The sequence below is a fragment of the Rhinolophus ferrumequinum genome, chromosome 10, assembly GCF_004115265.2.
Source record: "Rhinolophus ferrumequinum isolate MPI-CBG mRhiFer1 chromosome 10, mRhiFer1_v1.p, whole genome shotgun sequence".
NCBI classification, from domain to species: Eukaryota; Metazoa; Chordata; class Mammalia; order Chiroptera; family Rhinolophidae; genus Rhinolophus; species Rhinolophus ferrumequinum.
In genome coordinates this window covers 18914917-18937422 of record NC_046293.1, presented here as the reverse complement: position 1 = coordinate 18937422, position 22506 = coordinate 18914917, and the positions used below count along the sequence as shown (strand labels likewise).

General features: G+C 36.2%; 1 protein-coding gene across 6 annotated transcripts in view; it reads right to left on the bottom strand.

Annotated features, from left to right (window-relative positions):
- Positions 1-22506, bottom strand: part of ANKS1B (ankyrin repeat and sterile alpha motif domain containing 1B) — a 914119-nt gene that overhangs the window by 797187 nt on the left and 94426 nt on the right. For 5 of the 6 annotated variants that reach the window (XM_033118713.1, XM_033118715.1, XM_033118712.1 and 2 more), the window contains exon 2: positions 613-693. In XM_033118713.1, coding sequence (XP_032974604.1) covers positions 613-693 — 81 coding nt within the window. Of the gene's footprint in view, positions 1-612; positions 694-22506 lie in introns of those variants that run through there. The other variant, XM_033118717.1, reaches the window with a different exon arrangement.

The window sequence follows — 22506 nt, the reverse complement described above, 5'->3', positions numbered from 1 at the left end:
ACCATTAGGTTACCTAGCTAAAACATGGGAAATAAAGTGGTTGTTATGGTTACACATTCTTTTACGCTCCATACTATAGGAGTATATTACCACATTATTTGAAGCATAATCCTATAGGTTAAACAAGTTTAAAACCAGAAAGACCATCATGAATGCCAAAGAAAAAGCATTTTAGCTAAACTTGAAGGACTTTGAAATGGTTCATATACGTCCCCATCGCTCATAATACCAAGAATCTATTAAGATTTCACTCCTAGTGAATAATCCCATGTGAAGTGAAGACACCAAAAAAGATAGTATTATGTTATTAAGTGGTCTTATTCCACTGCCTCTGCAAATCTACCCATGACTACCACGTTCTGTCACGTCTTTCATTCTCCCTGTGTGACATTTCACTATTTTAGAGCAACTCTCTTGGTTTACTCTCTGCACATAATCATCCTCGACAACATTCCTACCAAGTATAACTTGTCAGTGTTGCCATCTGGTGCCTCTCCAAACTCATCTAAACCCAGGGGACTCACGGCAACATGAGATAGGTATCAGACATAATTAAGTTCATCACACGGAACGAAATACACAAGGATTCCAGTCCAAATAAGGGGCACTTACTTATGTCCATTTAAGGCCGCATGGTGTAAAGCAGTGTAACCAGAACTGTCTGTGCAATTCACATTGGGGCCTCGCCAGATGCTGCAAATAAAGCACAAGGGCAGAATTAATGGTTAAGCAGAATCGGCTTTGAAAAACAACAAAAAGCCTGATAATCCCACAGCCAGCAGCATGTTGCATATGAAAATTTTAGTCATGTAGAAAATGACTACCATCTTTCATACATCCCTTTTGGAACAATAACTTCATTTATTTGATTCAAGGAAAATAGGGAATATAACTACCTTCAGAAATTATTAGCAAATGCAGGCCTACTACCATATATTAAAATCTGGATCCCAACATTCCCTATTATTTTATATTATTACTTAAACATTGGAAGCGATTAAAATTCAGCTATTACATTATATACCAAAGAATAAGGATTTATGACACCTGCCTCCTCCCTTTTAACACATTCATGTTGACATGGCAGTGATTTATATAACTTATATTTTTGCATTATGAGAAGAATATTGTGGAGATAACATGTAACTATATAAACTAGTCCAATTTATCCTTGACCACTAAAATGACAAAAATTATTTTTAGCTTTTGATAAGGCATTGAAAGACACTTTTCCAAAAGTAGACCAAATAACAACTTTATCTAATGTTCATGATGATATTAAAGCCATCAAAACTGACATCTATGACAAGCTAATTCATGTATTCCCAAAATATTTATTGTACACAAATTGTATGTCACACATTAAGCTAGGCACTGAGAGTACAAAATCATAATTTAAGGTCCTTCTTTACAAGAACAGAGTCTAATGGAGAAGATAGACACATAAACTAGCAATTACAAAGAAGTAAGATAATTGAGGGACCAGAGAACCACACAGGCATCTCTGAGAATAAATAAATAGCTATCCTGAATGCGATATCACAACAGACTGAAACTACCGTGTTTCCCCGAAAATAAGATCCTAGCCGGACAATCAGCTCTAATGTGTCTTTTGGAGCAAAAATTAACATAAGAACTGTCTTATTTTACTATAATATAAGACAGGGTCTAATATAATTAATACAATGTAATGTAATATAATATAATATAATACTGGGTCTTATATTAATTTTTGCTCCAAAAGATGTATTAGAGCTGATTGTCTGGCTAGGTCTTATTTTCGGGGAAACACGGTAAGGTGGGACAATAAAAATGAATAGAATGTACTTATTCAAAAGTTAATTGAAAGCACAAATCAGTAAGATGCAAGGACCAATTGAAGGACGGAGGAAGTGGTTGTCTAGAATGACTCAGCTTTTAAGCTTAGTTGACCAGAAGGAAAATAACAACATGAACTAAGATGTGAAAAAGAGAAGCAAATCTTGGAGGACAGTGCAGACAGAGAGCAAACAATGACTTTAGATTTGGAGACACTGAATTTTAAGTACATGACATACATACGTATAAGTAAAGCTCTCCAGAAGACTATAAAAATATATACTTAGAAGCATGGCTCTGAAGTTAGACTACCTGAGTTCAAAACATGGCTCCATTACTTGTTGGGAAGGGGAGGGGAGAGGGGTGCCCTGGATGAGTTATTTAACCTCTTTGAACTTCAATTTCTCATCTGCAAAATAGAAATGATAATAACAGTACTATCTTGTAGTGTTGCTGAGAAGATCAAATAAATCAATACCTATAAAGCTTACAGGGCATTACTAGAACACCATACTAGCATGTGTTATCTTTGTTAGGACACAGTTCAACAAATTGTTAGAACAAATTATTAAATAGATGGTAAAATCATGGGAGTGCCTGATATCAGATTCTGTAAGAGGGAGAGGTCGATAGACCTCTGTATATGGGGGCAAAGTGAAATCCTCTCTCAAAGGTAGATATTAGTTAAAATCTATCAATCCTTGGTTAAAAAAAAAAAGAAAGAAAGAAAATCAAACTTGAGTTGTGTATATAGCTCCACGTATAAAACAACTCAAAATCTAAAAACCTCCCAGCCCTCAATGAAACTCTTGGAGAACCCATATGAAAGTATCTAGTGAAAAAAAAAAAAGAGAGAAATTAAGGACAGACAATAGAACCATGGATAATTAACAAAACTTAAGAGTCCAACAGAAGGAAAGGTTATATGAGGGACATTGAGAGTTGTCCAGAAGTAGAAATAAAAACAAGAGAAAGAATTGTGCAATTTAAAACAGGAAACTTCCAAAATGGAGTGAAGAGGTCAAGTTAGATAAAAATTAAACAATTTATTTGGAAATTAAGATCTTGAGGAGACTATTGTCCAAATAGTCAATTCTAAGGTATTAACATTATTTTGATCTTAACTTTATTTCAATCCAATGGTTTATTTTTACAATACCTTACCTCCTACGAATAAAAAATATGACAATTAAATCAGAAAAGTAATACAATTTGCATGTTTTACAATTTCATTAAGATTGTTAGGCTTTTAACATTTTTCTAAAAAAAAAAATCAATCCTTGAAGCATTTTCAATTTCATATTATCTTCTTAGAATTTTTGTACTTTTGTTCCCTCTGTTAAACTCATCTGATCTTGCCCTATTAATTTCCACCTCTGTGCCTTTAATCACACCCTTCTAATAACCTATAATAGATTCTCTAACAATTATATCTTACCATTCCTCCAAAGCCCAGATCAAGACTCACCTACTCCTCAACCCTTTCTCTAAACACTCAATATAACAACTATTTAATAAATACGTGTCAAATTATGTAAATAAAAATAAAGGATTATTTTTATGCCATAGATGAAACAGGGTTAAAGCAAATATAATGTATTCATTTAAAATAACCTATGAAAATATGGTAAAATGCATATGCTGAATTGCAATTGTAAAAAATAAATTAATAAAATGAAGCACAACAATATGCATAAAATACTCCAACTAGGAGGTAATTGTATTTGTATGAATGTGTACATGTAGAAAATTTCTGAAAGAGAGTAGAACTGAGTGTCTTGCAGGTGAGAGAGGGATACAAACTGTACTTCCTTTTCTATCATATGAAGTTGTTCCCTTACCTATATGTTATTTTTATAAGAGTTTAAATTTTAAAAATAAATAAAATAACCCATGAAATAAAAACAAAAAAATCCAAAGGAGGGAAAAAGCAGAAAGAGGAACAAAAAATAGATAGGACAAATAGAAAGCAGACATTAAGATGGTAGACTTAAATACAACCATATCAATAATTACATTAACTATAAATGTTCTAATCATCCTATTTAAAAAGGAAAAATTGCCAGACTGGATTTAAAAAAATGAGACCCAAAAATATGTGTTCACTACAAGAAACCTACTTTTAATATAGAAACACAAAAAGATAAGAAGTAAAAGGACAGAAAATCCATACTACTGCTAATTAAAAGAAAGCTGAATAACTATGTTAACATTGGACAAACTAGATTTCAGAGCAAAGAATATTTAGAGCGAGAGATAAAGTCATTTTATAATGAAACAGAGATCAATTTATTAAGAAGACATAATAATCATAAATGTTTTGTGCTTCTAATAACAGAATTTCAAAATACATGAAAGGAAAACTGTTAGAAATGCAAAGAGAAATAGACCTATTCACCCATGCTTGCATATTTCAATACCCCTCTCTCAATAACTGATAGGAACAAGTAAACAGAAAATCAATAAGGGTTTAGAAAGCTTGAATACTACTGTCAATCAACTTGACCTAACTGACATCTATAAAATACATATTCTTTTCAAGTGAACACAGACAGGGCATTTACCAAAATATATTGTGAGTCATAAAACAAATCCAATAAATCTAAAAAAATTCAGAAAATTTCCATCTTCATAAATAGAATTAAGCCCAAAGAAAGCAGAAGAAAGGAAATACTAAAAAACAGAACAGAAACCAATGAAATAGAAAATAGGCTAACAGAGAAAAACACAATGAGATCAAAACTAATACTTTAAAAAAAAAAAAGACTCTATAAAATTGATAAATTCATAGCCAAACTGATGAAAAAAAAATAGAAGACACAAATTACCAATATCAGATAAAGAGAAATAGTATCACTACATATTCTAAAGATATTAAATGGATAGTAGGAAAATAATAACTTTACACCAATTAATTAGAAAACTTATGAAATGGATAAGTATCCTGAAAAACAAAAACTACCAAACACTCAAAAAGAAATAGATATCCTGATTGGCCCATACATCTATTAAAGAAACTAAACTTGAACTTGTAGTTAAAACATTCCCCATATGGAAGGAGAACTGACTCTGGATGGTGAGCACACAATATATAGATGATGTATTATAGAAATGTACACTTGAAACTTATGTAATTTTACTAACCATTGTCACCCCAATACATTTAATTAAAAAATTAAAAAAAAAAAAAGAAACATTCCCCATAAACCAAAACAACACAAAACAAAACCTCCAGGCCCATATGGCTTCAATGGAGAATTCTCCCAGACATTTAAGAAAAAAGTAATACCAATTCTACAAAAATGATTCCCAAATATTGAAGAGGCAAAAATTACTACCTAACAGTCTATGAGAGTAACATTCTATGAGAACAAAGATATATGACAAAGGAGAACTACAGGTCAATCAACATATCACTCATGAACATTGATGCAAAAATTCTCAACAAAATTTTAACAAGTTGAATCCAACAATATGTAAAGAAGATACTACATCATTATGTAATGGAATTTATCCCAGGAATGCAAATTTGTTTCAACATTCATTAATTACCGTATTAGCAGACTAAAAAAGAAAAATCATAAGATAATCTTAAGAAATATAGAAATAGTAGTTGCCCAAATCCAACATCAATTCTTAATAAAAACTGTTAGTGGGGCGCCCGGATGGCTTAGATGGTTAGAGCCCAATCTCTGAACAACAAGGTTGCTGGTTCAATTCCCACATGGGCCAATGAGCTGCACCCTCCACAGCTAGATAGAAGATAATGAGGTGCGGCTGAGCTGCCAGAGGAGTGGCTGGATGGCTCAGTTGGTTGGAGCACGTCCTCTCAACCACAAGGTTGCCAGGTTCGAATCCCGCAAGGGATGGTGGACTGTGCCCCCTGCAACTAGCAATGGCAACTGAACCTGGAGCTAAGCTGTGCTCTCCACAACTAAGACTGAAAGGACAATAACTTGAAGCTGAACGGCACCCCCCACAACTTAGATCGAAAGGACAACAACTTGACTTGCAAAAAAGTTCTGGAAGTACACACTGTTCCCCAATAAAGTCCTGTTCCCCTTCCCCAATAAAATCTTTAAAAAAAAAAAAAAGGGGACTGGACTTGGAGCTGAGCTGCACGTTCTACAACAAGATTGAAGGACAACGACTTGGAGCTAATGGGTCCTGGAGAAACACACTGTTCCCCAATATTCCCCAATTTAAAAAAAAATTTAAAAAAAAACTGTCAGTAAACTGGAAATAGAAGGAAAGTTCATCCCCCTGGGTAAAAGATATCTACGAAAACCCCACAGCTAACACCATACTTAATGATGAAAGACTGAATATTTTCCCCTTGAGATCAAGAAAAGGCAAGGATGTCTGTTCTCACCAATTCTATTCAAACCATGATGAAAGCTCTCTGCTCCTCTTCATTCGATAAACAGCTGCATCCCCTTGTACATCCCCTGGAGACATGATGAGTAAGGACACAGTAAATGGATTTGTCCATATTGAGTGCCTGGTCACCTGAGCTGTTTTTAACTCTGGTAAAGTGAATTTTGCCACCACAAAGGACCCCTTCATTGATTACGTGATCTACATATTGCAGTACGATTCCATCTTTAGCAAGTTCAATGGAACAGTCAAGATTGAGAATGGGAAGCTTGTCTTCAATGAAAAGTCCATCTTCATCTTACAGGAACAAGATCCCACCCTCATCAAATGGAATGATGCTGGTGCTAAATATGTTGAGGAGTCCACTGGTATCTCCACTACCTTGGAGAAGACTGCAGTGGAGCCAAAACGGTCCTCATCTCTGCCCCTTCTACTGATGCCCCCGTATTTGTGATAAGCATGAACTATGAGAACTATGACAATGCCCTCAAATTTTCAGCAATGTGTCCTGCATCACTGACTATTTGGCCTCCCTGGCCAAGGTTTGTCATCATGGAGGGACTCGTGACCACAGTCCATGCCATCACTGCCACCCAGAAATCAAAATTTTGTTTTAAAAATACCATTTACAATGCATGAAAAATACAAAATACTTAGAAAAAATTTGACAAAAGATGTACAAACTTGAACACTGAAAACTATAAATTACTGAGAGAAATTAAAGAGGACCTAAATAAGTGGTGAGATAATATGAGGTCTGACAATTAAATTTGCCAACTTGCCTCTGTGCGCTTACATTGGCAACATTGTACAAACAGCTGGGTAAGGTTTCATAACCTTGGTATATCAGTGTCTCACAGCTGTGTTCCTGTCGACCTGTGGCAGTGTCTTGCTGAGTGGTGTTCATTATTGTCGTTGTGTGTTTTTGTGTGCCATCCTGAGAATGTCTGAGCTTGAATTAGAGCAATGAACAGACATTAAATATCTTGTTAAACTTGGCAAGAGTGGAAGTGAAATCAGGGACATGTTAGTCCAAGTTTATGGGGATAATGCCAGGAAGACAATGGCAGGGTACAGATGGATAAAACGTTTTTCTGGGGGGAGAGAACATGTCACTGATAAAGAGAGGTCAGTATGACCAGTAATGAGCAGAACTGATGAAAACATTGCAAAAATTCGTTGAATTGTGCATCAAATTGATGGCTGACGGTGAGAAGCATAGCAGACCAAGTAAACATCGATGGAGAAACAATTAGGAAAATCTTAACTGAAAATCTTGGCATGAGAAAGATGTGTGCAAAAATGGTCCCAAAGGAGCTCACCAATGAACAAAAGCAAAGAGAGTCAAAGTTTGCCAAGACCTTTTGGAGAGGCAAGACAATGTTTTGGGCTGTGCTATCACTGGTGATGAAACATGGGTGTACCAATAGACCCTGAAACAAAGTGTAAAAGTGCACAATGGAAGTCAGCCAATTATCCAAGACCAAAAAAGTTCCCTCAGAACAAATCAAGAGTCAAAATGACGTTGCTAACCTTTTTTGATATCAGAGGAATTATTCATTATGAATTTGTACCAACTGGACAGTTAACCAAGTTTACTATTTGGAAGTGCTGAAAAGGCTGCGTGAAAAAGTTAGATGAAAACGACCTGAACTTTCGCCAACAATTCATGGCTGTTGCATCACAACAATGCACCAGCTCACCACGGCACTGTCTGTGAGGGAGTTTTTAGACAGTAAACAAATAACTGTATTGGAACACGCTCCCTACTCACCTGATCTGGGCCCCAATGACTTCTGTCTTTACCCGAAGATAAAGGAAATATTGAAAGGAAGACATTTTGAACACATTCAGGACATCAAGGATAATACAACGACAGCTCTGATGGCCTTGCCAGAAAAAGAATTCCAAAATTGCTTTGAAAGGTGCACTAGGTGCTGGTGTTGGTGCACAGCTTTCCAAGGGGAGTCCTTCGAAGGTGACCATAGTGATATTCAGCAATGAGGTATGTAGCACTTTTTCTAGGATGAGTACGCAAATTTAGTTGCGAGACCTCATATCAAGTTCATGGATCAGAAGACTTAATATTGTTAGGATGGTAATTTTTCACGAATTGATCTTTAGAGTCAATGCAATTCAATCAAAATCTCAGCAAGTGTTTTTGTAGAAATTGACTACCTGATTTTAAAATTCGTATAGAAATACAAAGATTCTAGACTAGCCAAAGCAACTTTGAAAAAGAAGAACAAAGTTGGAAACTTGTACTACCTGATTTTAACACTATGATAAAGTTATAGTAAACAAGACAGATAGTATGGTTTTAGAGTAAAGATAGATCAACAGAACAGAATGGAGGAATAGAGTCCATTTAGACTTATACGCAACTGATTTTTGACAAAAGCTCAATGCCAATTTATTAAAGAAATGAATTAACAGAAATTGTGCTGGAACAAATGAATATCCTTAGGCCAAAATAAATAAAAAGAGTCTTTATCCGTACCTTGCCATACCATATACAAAGATTAACTTTAAAATGAATCATAGATTTAAAAAGCAAAACCTAAAACCATAAAACTTCTACAAGAAAACATAAGAAAAATTTTGTGACCTTGGGGTAAGAAGAGATTTCTTAGATAAGACACCAAAAAGCAGGAACTCCATAAGAAAATTTGACAAATTAGACTTCCTCAAAATTAAGAGCTTCTGCTCTACAGAGACACTATTAAGAGAATGAAAAGAAGATGGACTGGGGAAAAAAATTGTAAATCATATTTTATGATATATTTTCTGATCCAGAATAGATTTTAAAAACCCTCAAAATGCATTAATAAGAAAATCAACAACCTAATAAAAAAGTGGGGAAAAGACTTGAACAGATACTACAACAAAGAAGATATACGTATGGTAAGTAAAATATGAAAATGTGCTCACATCATTTCTTTAGAGAAATGCAAATTAAAATCATAAGATACTATGATTAGAATGACTACAATTAAAAAGACTTCACGTACCAATGCTTACAGGGATACAAATCAACTACAACTCTCACATACTTCAGGTGGACATGTAGAATAATACAACTACTTTGTATTACAACAATAATCAGTTTCTTAAAAAGTTAAACATACAACTATCACGCAATCCAGTCATTCTACTCTAAGTATTTAATCAAGATAAATAACAGCATATGTCCATACAAAGACTTATACATAAACTATTCATAATAACTTTATTTATAATAGGCCCAAACTGAAACAACCTAAATGTTCATTAACAAGTGAATGGATAAGCAAATATATCCACACAATGGAGTACTACTCAGAAATAAAAAGGAATGACATATTGAAATACGCAATAACATTGTTAGAAAATCTCAATCAGCAAGAGTCTCAGATCCCCTCCTCTTCTTGGAACTGCAGAATGGGATATTTAATCTCTGGCATGGATAAAACACATGGTTTGTAGGGGACAACAGACAAAATTGAGGGCAATGGTGCCAAACGACATGAGGTAGGGAACTGAACTTTTATCCCCCACAATAATTAAAATAATTTTTCAGTACTATTTATTAAATAGTTTTTCTTTTTCCTCCTTCTTTCAAATGTCAACTTCATCTTACACTAAATTCTTATATGTACTGCTGGACTGTTTCTAGGGATTCTCTTGTATTCATTGATTTTTCTATTCTGGCACTAGAACCACATTTTCTTAGTATTGTTTATAATCGGTGATCGATGCTACTACTGTGTTTCCCTGAAAATAAGACCGGGTCTTGTATTAATTTTTGCTCCATTAGAGCTTATTTTCGGGGATGTCTTATTTTTTCATGTACAACAATCTACATTTATTCAATTACAGTCATGTCATCTTCTTCTGGAACATCGTCATAACGTACAAAATGCGTCTGTCTGGCAGCCCTGACCCAGGGAGGAGACTGGGAAGAGTGTGATTTTGGCTGGGCTAGGAGAGAAGAGACTCCTCCACCCCCAGCCACCACCTTTTCTGGCCTGCGGGAAGAGGGTGATGCGCGGCTGGGCTGGGAGAGAGAAGACCCCTCCATTCCCAGCCCCAACCCTTTCTGCCCTGCCTAGGGCGGGGCAAGTGCAACTGCCGAGACACTCCCAGGGATGAGCAGTAAGGCAGACGCAGCTCTGGGCTTTCAGCAGATCGGAAATCTCCCGCCCGCACCCCCCCCATACACACACACACTGAAGAAGTGCCCTAAGACTCAGGAGTACTGGACACGGGGCTGGTGGTGCTACTCTCAGTGTGCATATGTGCAGGCAAGGGCAGAAACTGCACTGACTTTGTAAAAACTATCATCCAGACCCCTCAGGCCCACGCATTTAAGTCTGCAGTCCCAAAGTCACTCTGGGCACCAGGTGACCGGCTCTGCCTGCGCAATAAGCAGGGGGCTCTTTGGTACAGCAGAGGACAACCTGGACATTGCTTGGTGGGCTTAGGCCGAGACTGTCGCTGCTTTTTGTTTTGCTTTGTTTTGTTTTGTTTTGTTTTGCTTTGCCTTTATATATTTGATATCTTTGCCTGTGTCGAGTGGGGGTTATCGGGTGATTTTGCATGTGAATGTATTTGATTTTTTTCTTTGTTGTTGTTGTTGCTGTTGTGCTTGGTGATTTGCTTTGTTCTGAAACTGCCCTGCCAGGGCCCAGCTTGAGAGGCACGGGATTCAGCATATCCAGGGGCCAACTCCAGACCAAACCGGAGTGTTGCCGGGTTTGACCTGCAGGTCACATGCCCAGAGAGAGTTCTCTGCAGGAACTGGAGCCCATAGAGGCCAAACCACATTTGGGTGGTCAACCCTCACGCAGCAGAGTGCCCTGCGGGGGGCAGAGCCAAGTCTCACAACGGGTCAGCCCAGGAGTTAACCCCACCTACTCACAAGCAAAAAGCAATTAAAGATCTTCTTGAACGGGACAGTGTGCACAACACAAGAGTCACCTTTGGAGCACACGCAGAGGAGAAGGACGACGTGGTGCGAGTCAAATATAAAGGACACATACTACATAAGATAACCTAGCAAGAACTAAGAACTCTAGGGGATCTACCTAATATATCAAAATAAACACAGTGAGTCAGCCAGAATGGGGAAACAAAGATACACGTCCCAAATAAAAGAACAGAAGAAACCTCCACAACTGGAACCAAATGAAGCAGACGTAACCAACCTTTCAGAGACAGAGTTCAGAACACTGGTGATAAGAATGTTTAAGGAGCTTAAAGACATAAAGAAGGATGTAGAAATCATAACGAACAACCAGCTAGAACTAAAGAACACAATTACCGAAATTAAGAACTCACTTGAAGGAATTACCAGCAGGTTAGATGAAGCAGAGGATCGAATCAGCGACTTAGAAGACAAGGTAGCAGAGCTCACCCAAACGGAACAACAGAAAGAAAAAAGAATAAAAAACAATGAGGATGGCTTAAGAGACCTCTGGGATAACATCAAGCGCATCAACATGCGCATCATAGGAATACCAGAAGGTGAAGAGAGGAAGCAAGGGATTGAGAACATATTTGAAGTAATAATGTCCGAAAACTTCCCCAACCTGATGAAGGAAACCAACATACAAGCCCAGGAAGTGCAGAGAGTTCCAACCAGGATAAACCCAAACAGGTCCACACCAAGACACATTATAGTTAAAATGGCAAAGCTTAAAGACAAAGAGAGAATCCTAAAAGCAGCAAGAGAAAGACAGAGGGTTACATACAAGGGAACTCCCATAAGACTATCAAATGATTTTTCTACAGAAACATTGAAGGCCAGGAGGGAGTGGCAGGAGATACTCAAAGTGATGGAAAACAAAGACCTACAACCTAGATTGCTTTATCCAGCAAGGCTATCATTTAAAGTCGATGGAGAGATAAAGAGCTTTCCAGAAAAAAATAAGCTAAAGGAATTTATTACCACCAAGCCAGCATTGCAAGAAATACTAAAAGGAATTCTGTAAATAGAAGAAAGATGAAAACAACCTAACTACAAATTTAAAAATGGCAATAACTATGTACTTATCAATAATCACTTTAAATGTAAATGGATTAAATGCTCCAGTCAAGAGACATAGGGTGGCTGACTGGATAAGAAAGCAAGACTCTTGTATATGCTGTATACAAGAGACTCACCTCAGAACAAAAGACACACACAGGCTGAAAGTGAAGGGTTGGAGTAAGATATTTCATGCAAATGGAAACAAGAAAAAAGCTGGAGTTGCAATCCTTATATCTGACAAAATAGACTTTAAAATGAAGAACATATTAAAAGATAAAGATGGGCACTATATAATAATAAAGGGATCGATCCGTCAAGAGGACATAACCCTAGTAAACATCTATGCACCCAACATAGGAGCACCTAAATATATAAAACAGGTACTGACTGACATAAAGACAGAGATCAACAGTAACACTATCATAGTAGGGGACTTCAACACACCTCTGACAACAAGGGACAGGTCTTCCAGACAGAAAATCAATATGGAAACAACAGCCTTAAATGATACATTGGACCACTTGGATTTAATCGATATTTTCAGAACATTTCACCCCAATGCTGCAAAATACACGTTTTTCTCAAGCGCACATGGAACATTTTCCAAGATAGACCATATGTTAGGCCACAAAACAAGTCTTGATAAATTTAAGAAAATTGAAATCATACCAATTGTCTTCTCTGATCACAATGCTATGAAATTAGAAATGAACTACAGGAAAAAAACTGGAAGACACACCAATTCATGGAGGCTGAATAACTTATTACTAAATAATGAATGGGTCAAGCAGGAGATCAAGGAAGAAATCAAAAGATATCTCGAGACAAACGAAAATGAAAACACGACGACCCAAAATCTATGGGATGCCGCGAAAGCAGTCCTAAGAGGGAAATTCATAGCTTTGCAGGCCTACCTAAAGAAACAAGAAACATCACTAATCAACAGTTTATCTTCACACTTAAGGGATTTGGAAAAAGAACAGCAAAATAAGCCCAAAGGGAGCACAAGGAAGGAGATAATAAAGATCAGAGCAGAAATAAATGAAATAGAAACCAGAAAAACAACACAAAAGATCAATGAATCCAAGAGTTGGTTCTTAGAGAAGATAAACAAAATCGACAAACCTTTAGCCAGACTCATTAAAAAAGAGAGAGAGAGGACCCAAATTAATAAAATCAGAAATGAAAGAGGAGAAGTGACAACAGACAACGCAGAAATACAAAAAGTTTTAAGAAGTTACTATGAGCAACTATATGCCAACAAATTTGACAATCTGGAAGAAATGGACAATTTTCTAGAGGCGTACAACCTTCCAAGGCTAACTCAAGAAGAAACAGAAAACCTGAATAGACTGACTACCACCACGGAAATTGAATCAGTAATCAACAATCTCCCAACAAACAAAAGCCCTGGGCCAGATGGCTTTACAGGTGAATTTTACAAAACGTTCAAAAAAGAATTATCACCTATTCTCCTCAAGCTCTTCCAAAAAATCCAGAAGGAAGGAAGACTCCCAAACACTTTTTATGAAGCCACTATCACCCTGATCCCAAAATCAGACAAAGACACCACAAAAAAAGAAAACTACAGGCCGATATCTCTAAAGAACATAGATGCAAAAATCCTCAACAAAATATTAGCGAACAGAATTCAGCAATACATTAAAAAGATCATACACCATGATCAAGTGGGATTCATCCCTGGTATGCAAGGGTGGTTCAACATCCGCAAATCAATTAATGTGATACACCACATTAACAAAATGAAAAATAAAAATCACATGATCATATCAATAGATGCAGAAAAAGCATTTGATAAAATCCAACAGCCATTTATGATAAAAACCCTTAAGAAAGTGGGAATAGAGGGATCATATCTCAACATAATAAAGGCCATATATGACAAACCCACAGCTAACATCATACTCAATGGGGAAAAGCTAAAACCATTCCCCCTAAGATCAGGAACAAGGCAAGGTTGCCCACTATCTCCGCTTCTATTCAACATAGTGCTTGGAAGTTCTAGCCACAGCAATCAGACAAGAAAAAGAAATAAAAGGCATCCAAATTGGTAAGGAGGAAGTAAAATTATCATTATATGCAGATGATATGATACTATATATAGAGAACCCTAAAGACTCCACCAAGAAGCTATTAGAGCTGATAGATGAATTTAGTAAAGTAGCAGGATACAAAATTAATATTCAGAAATCAGTTGCATTTGTATATACCAATAATAAAACATCAGAAGGAGAAATTAAAAAAACAATCCCATTTACAATTGCTCCAAAGACTAAAAAATACCTGGGAATAAATTTAACCAAAGAAGTAAAAGATCTGTACTCAGAAAATTATAAGACACTGAAGAAAGCAATGAAGGAAGATATAAATAGATGGAAACACATATCATGTTCATGGATAGGAAGAATTAATATAGTTAAAATGTCCATACTGCCTAAGGCAATATACATATTGAACGCAATTCCTATCAAACTACCAACGACGTTTTTCACAGAAATAGAACATATAATCCTAAAATTTATATGGGACCATAAAAGACCCCGAATAGCAAAGGCAATCTTGAGAAATAAGAACAAACTGGGAGGTATAACAATACCTGACTTCAAATTATACTACAAGGCTACAGTAATCAAAACAGCATGGTACTGGCATAAAAACAGACACATAGATCAATGGAACAGAATAGAGAGTCCAGAAATAAATCCACGCCTATATGGCCATTTAATCTACGACAATGGAAGCAAGAATGTACGATGGGGTAAAGACAGTCTATTCAATACATGGTGCTTGTAAACCTGGACAGACACATGCAAAAAAATGAAGCTGGACCACCTCCTTACACCATATACAAAAATAAATTCAAAATGGCTTAAAGACTTAAATGTAAGATCTGAAACCATAAAATACCTGGAAGAAAATATAGGAAGAAACTTCTCAGACATTACCCGGAGTAAAATTTTTACTGATATATCCCCTCGCGCGAGGGAAGTAAGAGAAAAAATAAACATGTGGGATTATATCAAACTAAAAAGTTTTTTCACAGCAAAGGAAACCATCAATAAAACAAAAAGGGATCCTACTGAATGGGAAAAGATATTTGCCAATGATATATCTGATAAGGGATTAATATCACAAATCTATGAAAAACTCACTCAACTCAACTCCAAAAAAACAAACGACCCAATTAAGAAATGGGCAGACGACTTGAAGAGACATTTTTCTAAAAAGGACATACAGATGGCAAACAGACATATGAAGAAATGCTCAACCTCACTAACCATCAGAGAAATGCAAATAAAAACCACAATGAGATACCACCTCACCCCAGTCAAAATGGCTATCATCAATAAATCAACAAACAACAAGTGCTGGCGCGGATGTGGAGAAAAGAGAACGCTTGTGCACTGTTGGTGGGATTGCAGATTGGTGCAGCCACTATGGAAAACAGTATGGAGGTATCTCAAAAATCTGAAAATGGAACTACCCTATGATCCAGTAATTCCACTCCTAGGTATCTATCCGGAGAAATCCAAAACTCCAATTCAAAAATCTTTATGCACTCCTATGTTTATTGCAGCACTATACACAATAGCTAAGACATGGAAAAAACCGAAATGCCCATCGGTAGACGACTGGATTAAGAAACTGTGGTACATTTATACAATGGAGTATTATGCAGCCATAAAGAAGAAAGAAATCTTACCATTTGCAACAACATGGATGGACCTAGAGAACATTATGTTAAGTGAAATAAGTCAGACAGAGAAAGATAAGTACCATATGATCTCACTTATATGCGGAATCTAAAGAAAAGAATAAGTGAATGAACTAATCAGAAACAGTTTTGGAGACAAAGAGGAAAAACTGAGGGTTGCTAGATGGGCGGGGGTGGGGGGTGGGGGTAAGAGGGAAGGTGAGGGGATTAGAAAACAATCAGTAACCACAAGATGGCCACGGGGTTTGAAAATTAATCTGGGGAACGTAATTTAGTGGTTACCAGAGGGTAAGGGGGTTGGGAGGTGGGAGATGAGGGTAAGGGGGATCAAATATATGGTGATGGAAGGAGAACTGACTCTGGGTGGTGAACACACAATGTAATTTATAGATGATGTGATACAGAATTGCACACCTGAAATCTATGTAATTTTACTAACAATTGTCACCCCAATAAATTAAAAAAAAAAATGCATCTGTCTGGCTGAGATCTTAACTGGGGCTTATTTTCGGGGTAGGTCTTATTTTCGGGGAAACATGGTATTGTTTCTTATTTCACAACTTTATTTGCAAACTCATCTAGATGTCTGTGAAATAAAAGTATTAATATGAAGACTACAGATACAAACTATTTACTGTATAAATTTAACAGCATAAAAGAGAAAGCTCATGAATGCCCATCAAAAAGGAAACATTTAATTAGGTTTCACCTATACCCTGGAATATTATGCAACTACTAAAATGAATAATCTTGATTTATATATATTGACTGTGAAAGTTAACCAAAACATATTAAATTTAAGAAGCAAATTGCTGGATATTGTGTCAATATCCTAAATATTTTACATATATGTACTAACTCATTTATATCCACAAAACTATAAGACAAATACTATTCTTATTCCCAATGTACAGATTAGATTTTCATTAACATAGAAAAATGCATGCAAAAATAGAATACTGACATTGGAATCGTTTAAATAATCAAAATGATCATGTATTTCTTCGAGGAAAAACAAAAAGACAATAAAATACAAGGGGAGAAAAGCATCTGTTTGCTCCAGGTTGGGCCTTATAATATGTCAAGAAATTTAGTCTTTATTCTGTAGGCAACTTGGAACTAGAGGGTTAACAGAAAGATATTAAGCATATTTCTGACATGATCATGTCAGTGTTTTAGAACAAACTGGTGGCAAGAAATCAGGTTAGTATTTACTGTTTTAACAGCCTAGGGAAGACACAAAGAAATCTGAACAATGGAGATACAGTGGTAGGTAGAAAGAAGAGGGAGGAAATTCAAATAGATATGTCTGAAAAACAATCTACGGGACATGGTATCCATATGAAGGGATAAGAGCAAAAGAAGACTGAGGTTTCTACCACGAAGGAAATGCATGTAGGACGAGATATCTGCATGACAGAGAACTGCAAGGGCAGTGGTGTCTTCTGGGAAAAGCCAAGTTTCTGTTAAAACTGCTGAAACACTGTTGCTCAGGAATACCTCCGGCAAAAGACCAAAACAAAAAAAGAGAAAAAATATTGTAAATTAATCCAAATTATTTTTTAAATTTCCTGTATGTTATTAAACCTTATAAATATTTAGCAAGGGAAGATATTGATATTTATAACTAAAATAAGATTCAAAGTCAATAGATTGCCTTTATCTATGCCATCTCAGTTCCTCATTATTAGAAAAAGAAAAAGAAATTAATTATAAAAACAGTATGAAAAAAAAATCTCCAGCGCATGTCTCCTTTCCTAAACAGAAAGGATGTGGATACATCTCTTTTTTAAAAAACAAAGAGGTTTAGAATAGAAATTTCGCATATATATAAATATATTTGACTGCACCTATTCACAGAGCCTCTAGGCACATATCCATATATCCATAAAACATCCACACACATTTGAAACATAGATAAGCCAGACCCAAACCTTCCAATTAAAAAATTTAAAAATAAACCTTGCATTGTACAATAAAAACCAAATCTAATATAAACAAATAAATAAACCTTGATGTTTAAAAGCTCAATCTGTGTGCTAATATTCTACTTCATTCCAACTTTTTGCACTTCTCTCCTTTCTTCAATGATAATCCTCAAGGGGGCCTATAGTAACTTAAGGCACTTTTATAAAATGCAAGAGTTTCTAAGTACCTTTAAGGGATGTCTCGAAAAAGTTTTAAATGCTTATTATATATTTATTCCCAAAACAGGCAATTTATAGATCCTCAGTCTTAGTCTACTATACACTCAATTTCATCTCCTATACTTACTTGTCAATGTTTTAAATTCTGTATGTGAGAATCCTTGCCCAGAATGAATGCTCTCAGACAATCTGAGATCCCCAATTACCAAAGATTTAATTTCCTTTGTTATATTATTTGTACGAATGTCACAAATCAGATTAGCATGTTTTAAAACAAATATAAACAAAATAGATTTTCCACAGAACTTTCAAATAACCAGGATATTCATTATTCAGAACATTTTATTTCCTGAGCTTTCATATATTAAAGATTATTCCGAAATAAACTGTAAGCCTGAGTTTCTTGGGCCCATCTTCACATATATAGCAAATAAGATGTAGGCACAGCTACATCACAAATTGAACATCATTTTACCCTCCACTAACCTATGGGTAATATCCATTAGGAGCAACATAAGAGAGTTTCAGCTTTTCTTGATTCTCATGTGCCTCTTGATATTTGAGACCATTCCACAGCTCTAGATATGGAAACTCATATGGGAGATGCACCAAAAGCCTCATGCAAGGTCAGAGTATGTAGGACTGGTCTTCTGATACATCAGGTAATTTCAAGCAATGCAACACAAAGTCCCTCTTCTTGTACATTTGTATCTTAATAATTGGCTTCCATTTTTGGGTGAACTGGACAGACGTGCACATGCTACTGAGCTCTATAAGTTCACATCTTCTCTTGTGATGATATAATTTTATTATCATGGGTTAGAAATGTCGCAGATGGGTCTAGAACAATGTGAGCCATATATGTAAATTTAAATTTTCTATTAGCCACATTAAAAAGGTAAAAAAGAAGCAGCCGGAGCGTGAGCTCTTAACAATAGGGTTGCTGGTTCGATTCCCACATGGGCCAGTGAGATGCACCCTCTACAACTAGATTGAAGACAGCAAACTGCCACTGAGCTGCCAGAGGGGCAGCCAGATGGCTCAGTTAGTTAGAGAGCGAGCTCTCAACAACAAGGTTGCTGGTTCAATTCCCGCATGGGATGGTGCGGGACTTGCAACTAAAGATTGAAAATGGCGACTGGACTTGGAGCTGAGCTGTACCCTCCACAACTAGATTGATAGACAACGACTTGACTTGGAGCTGATGGGCCCTGGAAAAGCACTCTTCCCCAACATTCCCCAATAAAAATAAATAAACAAATAAATAATGAAAAGGTAAAAAAGAGAAAAATTAGTTTTAATACATTATACTTAACCTAGGATATCCAAAGTATCATCATTTCAACACATAATATAAAAATTGTTGAGGTAATTTTACATTTTTTGTACTGTTTTCACTATCAGCGTTTATTTTACACTTATAGCACATTGTAATTAGGACTAGCCATATTTCAAGGGCTTTCTAGCCTCCTGTGGACAGTGGCTACTCTGCTGCACAGCACAAAGCAGGTCCTACATAATTATTCCCAGGGAAAAAGAGGACACTTAAGGTTAACTCTGATAATTTAAAATGCTTCCCAAAAATAAGTGAAAACACTGGCCTTTAGTAAATAAATTCCCATTTGATTGAGTCACAGAAAATTTAACACATTTCTTACCTTTTGAGAAAAAGCATATAATAAACCTAATAGTCGCATCAGAGACTGTAAATGTACAATTTTACATAATTGAGCACATTAGGGAGCACCATAGCCAAAATTATACTAACCGAACCTTTTCTACTGAATAATATGCACCTTGAATTGCTTGATGTAACTCACAATAACAGGTATTCACACAGCAAACCAGAATTGGCTAACTGTGCGCAGAAATAACTCCTTGAGTTATAATCACACAACTTATGATCTCTATGCTATGAGGTCGGACAATTAAGTTCACGAACTCATCCTAGAAAAAGTGCTACATACCTCATTGCTGAATATCACTACAGTCACCTTGGAAGTACTCCCCTTGGGAAGCTATGCCTAGTCCACCCTAGTGCTCCATTATCTTCTAGCATCCACACAGACAAGAAGACCAATTTCAATCTGATTCTCTCTCATTTTGGACAGTACCGGCTTTTTCAGTCTAGAATCTTATAAAATGGTCTTTGTCCACAGAGTTCAAAAAGTGCAAGTCTTTTCTTCCCCAATAGATTTAGTTATCACTTTTTTGTGCACTTTCAATCGAAAGACTTAAATTTGTCTTCATCTTATGGAAATGTTACTTTATTTTGTTTTTATTATTGTTTATCAACTTATTTTCCCTTTCTAGAACATCTATGACTAGAATATTAGATTTCCTGGATATACCATATACATCTTTTCTCTTATTTCTCTCTCTGCAGTTTTCCCCTGCCTTCTAAAATAACTGTTTTAATTGTATTTTAATCACTCGTTTATTTTGAACAGAAATGTCCATTCATTGTCTCTGCGTTATTTATTTTTGGAAACTATTTTCTCTAACATCTAAAATCTCCTAGTAACTTGAAAGTTCCATCCTCTTGCTGTCGCCTTTATTTTATTATGTGTAACTTCAAAGTAAACCCAATTCATCTAACTCAAATTTTCAATACACAAAACACAACAATTCCAGGTTTTTATAAATATAAGATAGCTATTTTTCTGCTGTGAGCGGTGGACCGACGACTCGTGACCGACTGGCTCAGCCTCAGCCGGGGGGTCGGGGGTGGGGGAGCACAAGGCTCATAACACCAGCAAGGGCAGGGAGCTGTGTCCTACACAACTAGACTGAGAAACTACGGCTTGAACCAGAGTGAGGGGGGGAGCAAAAGAAAAGGGGAGGAGGAATAGCTATTTTTTTCCCCTTTTATATCCCTACAAAACAGTTGGAAGTATTTTACAATCCCAAGTAGAAATACCCCATTATGTTAAGTGACTCAAGGGATAGAGTTAATTTTGTATGAATAGATTAAATTTGCTTCATTGCTCTTTTTCAGTAAAGGCTGTGTTAACGTCAAGTTTAAAGCTGATAGCTTTGTTTGCTTTTGACAAAGACATTTGTGGGAAATTTTTTTCCGCTGATTCCATGTACTCTAAATCAGCCAAGCTCCACACAACTAAAAAAAATCAAAACACCTGATAAAAAGCCAAGAATTGATGTAATGAAAATGAAAGTACAAGAGAAATTTAATCATATGCTCCTCCTTTCTATTTCCTATTTGCTTGACGTTCCATAAAAACCTACACGAATGGGAGACACCTATGTTTTCATTCTAAGCATAAGTGTTAGTTCTCTATGACATGACAATGACCAAACATTCTGACTGGGTAGCTACTCTCCAACTCCTCATTCTCCTGCCCCAGAAACTAGTCCTGTGTGGAACTGGACTCGGTTTTTCTGGTTTTTGTTTTTAATCCTGACCATCTGAAACCCTGGAAATCATCAAAATACAGAAAACTACTATGTTGGTGTGGTTTTCTATGGCAGAAATATTGAAAACAATGTAAGAAAAGCCCTAATCATAACATGTTCATGGACTTCTTACCTAAAATACCGATTCAGAAGACTAGATGCCCTCTTCTGCCCCGTACCACCATCCTCTCAAGTTTTCTGCACTTCCCCACCCCCACCTGATCACCAGAATGAACTAGGACATAGGCAAAACTTCCTAAGTATTAATATATCTACTATTCCATATCACAAATCTAATCATATTAATCAAGGAGGAGATGCTAAAAATTTAAGGAATTTTTTAAATCTTTAGAAGTTAGAACACATGATGCCCTTGGAGTTACTCAAGCACAAATAGTTAAGTTGGAAGGGGTGGAATGCCCTTTCTATTACAAAGAAGTCACAAGGAAGCTGATAATAGGAGCAATAACAACATTAGTAATGTACTATCTCTTATAATGAAAGATGATGCTAATCCAGACAGGCTAACAGGCATACAGTTAGGGTACTAACATTTTACCACTAGTCATACAGATAGAAAATCTTGGGCAAGACATGTGACATAATTAATTATGCAGTCTGTGTCAAGGAATGCAATAGCGGTTGTGAAATTGCGTAATATAATTATGCAGTCTGTGTCAAGGAATGCAATAGCGGTTGTGAAATTGCGTCCTTTCGAACCTCTCAGAGACGTCAGGTAAAGCTGGCTCACATTCCGTGGTACTCTGGTTCATTCAGATTGCTATCTGCTTTGTTCACTTATGTGTACAAGAAATACTAAGCTGCCATTACATGCTTGTACTGCGGTTAGGTATCACCTTCTGGAAATCACACCTGTGAGGATAATAGGAATAATCCCTACCCTCAGGGAGCTTACATAAGAATAAAAACATCAAGCAAACAACACAAGTAAATAGTCAATGTCCATACGTACAAACATTACAAAAGATAAGTATACAATGCTA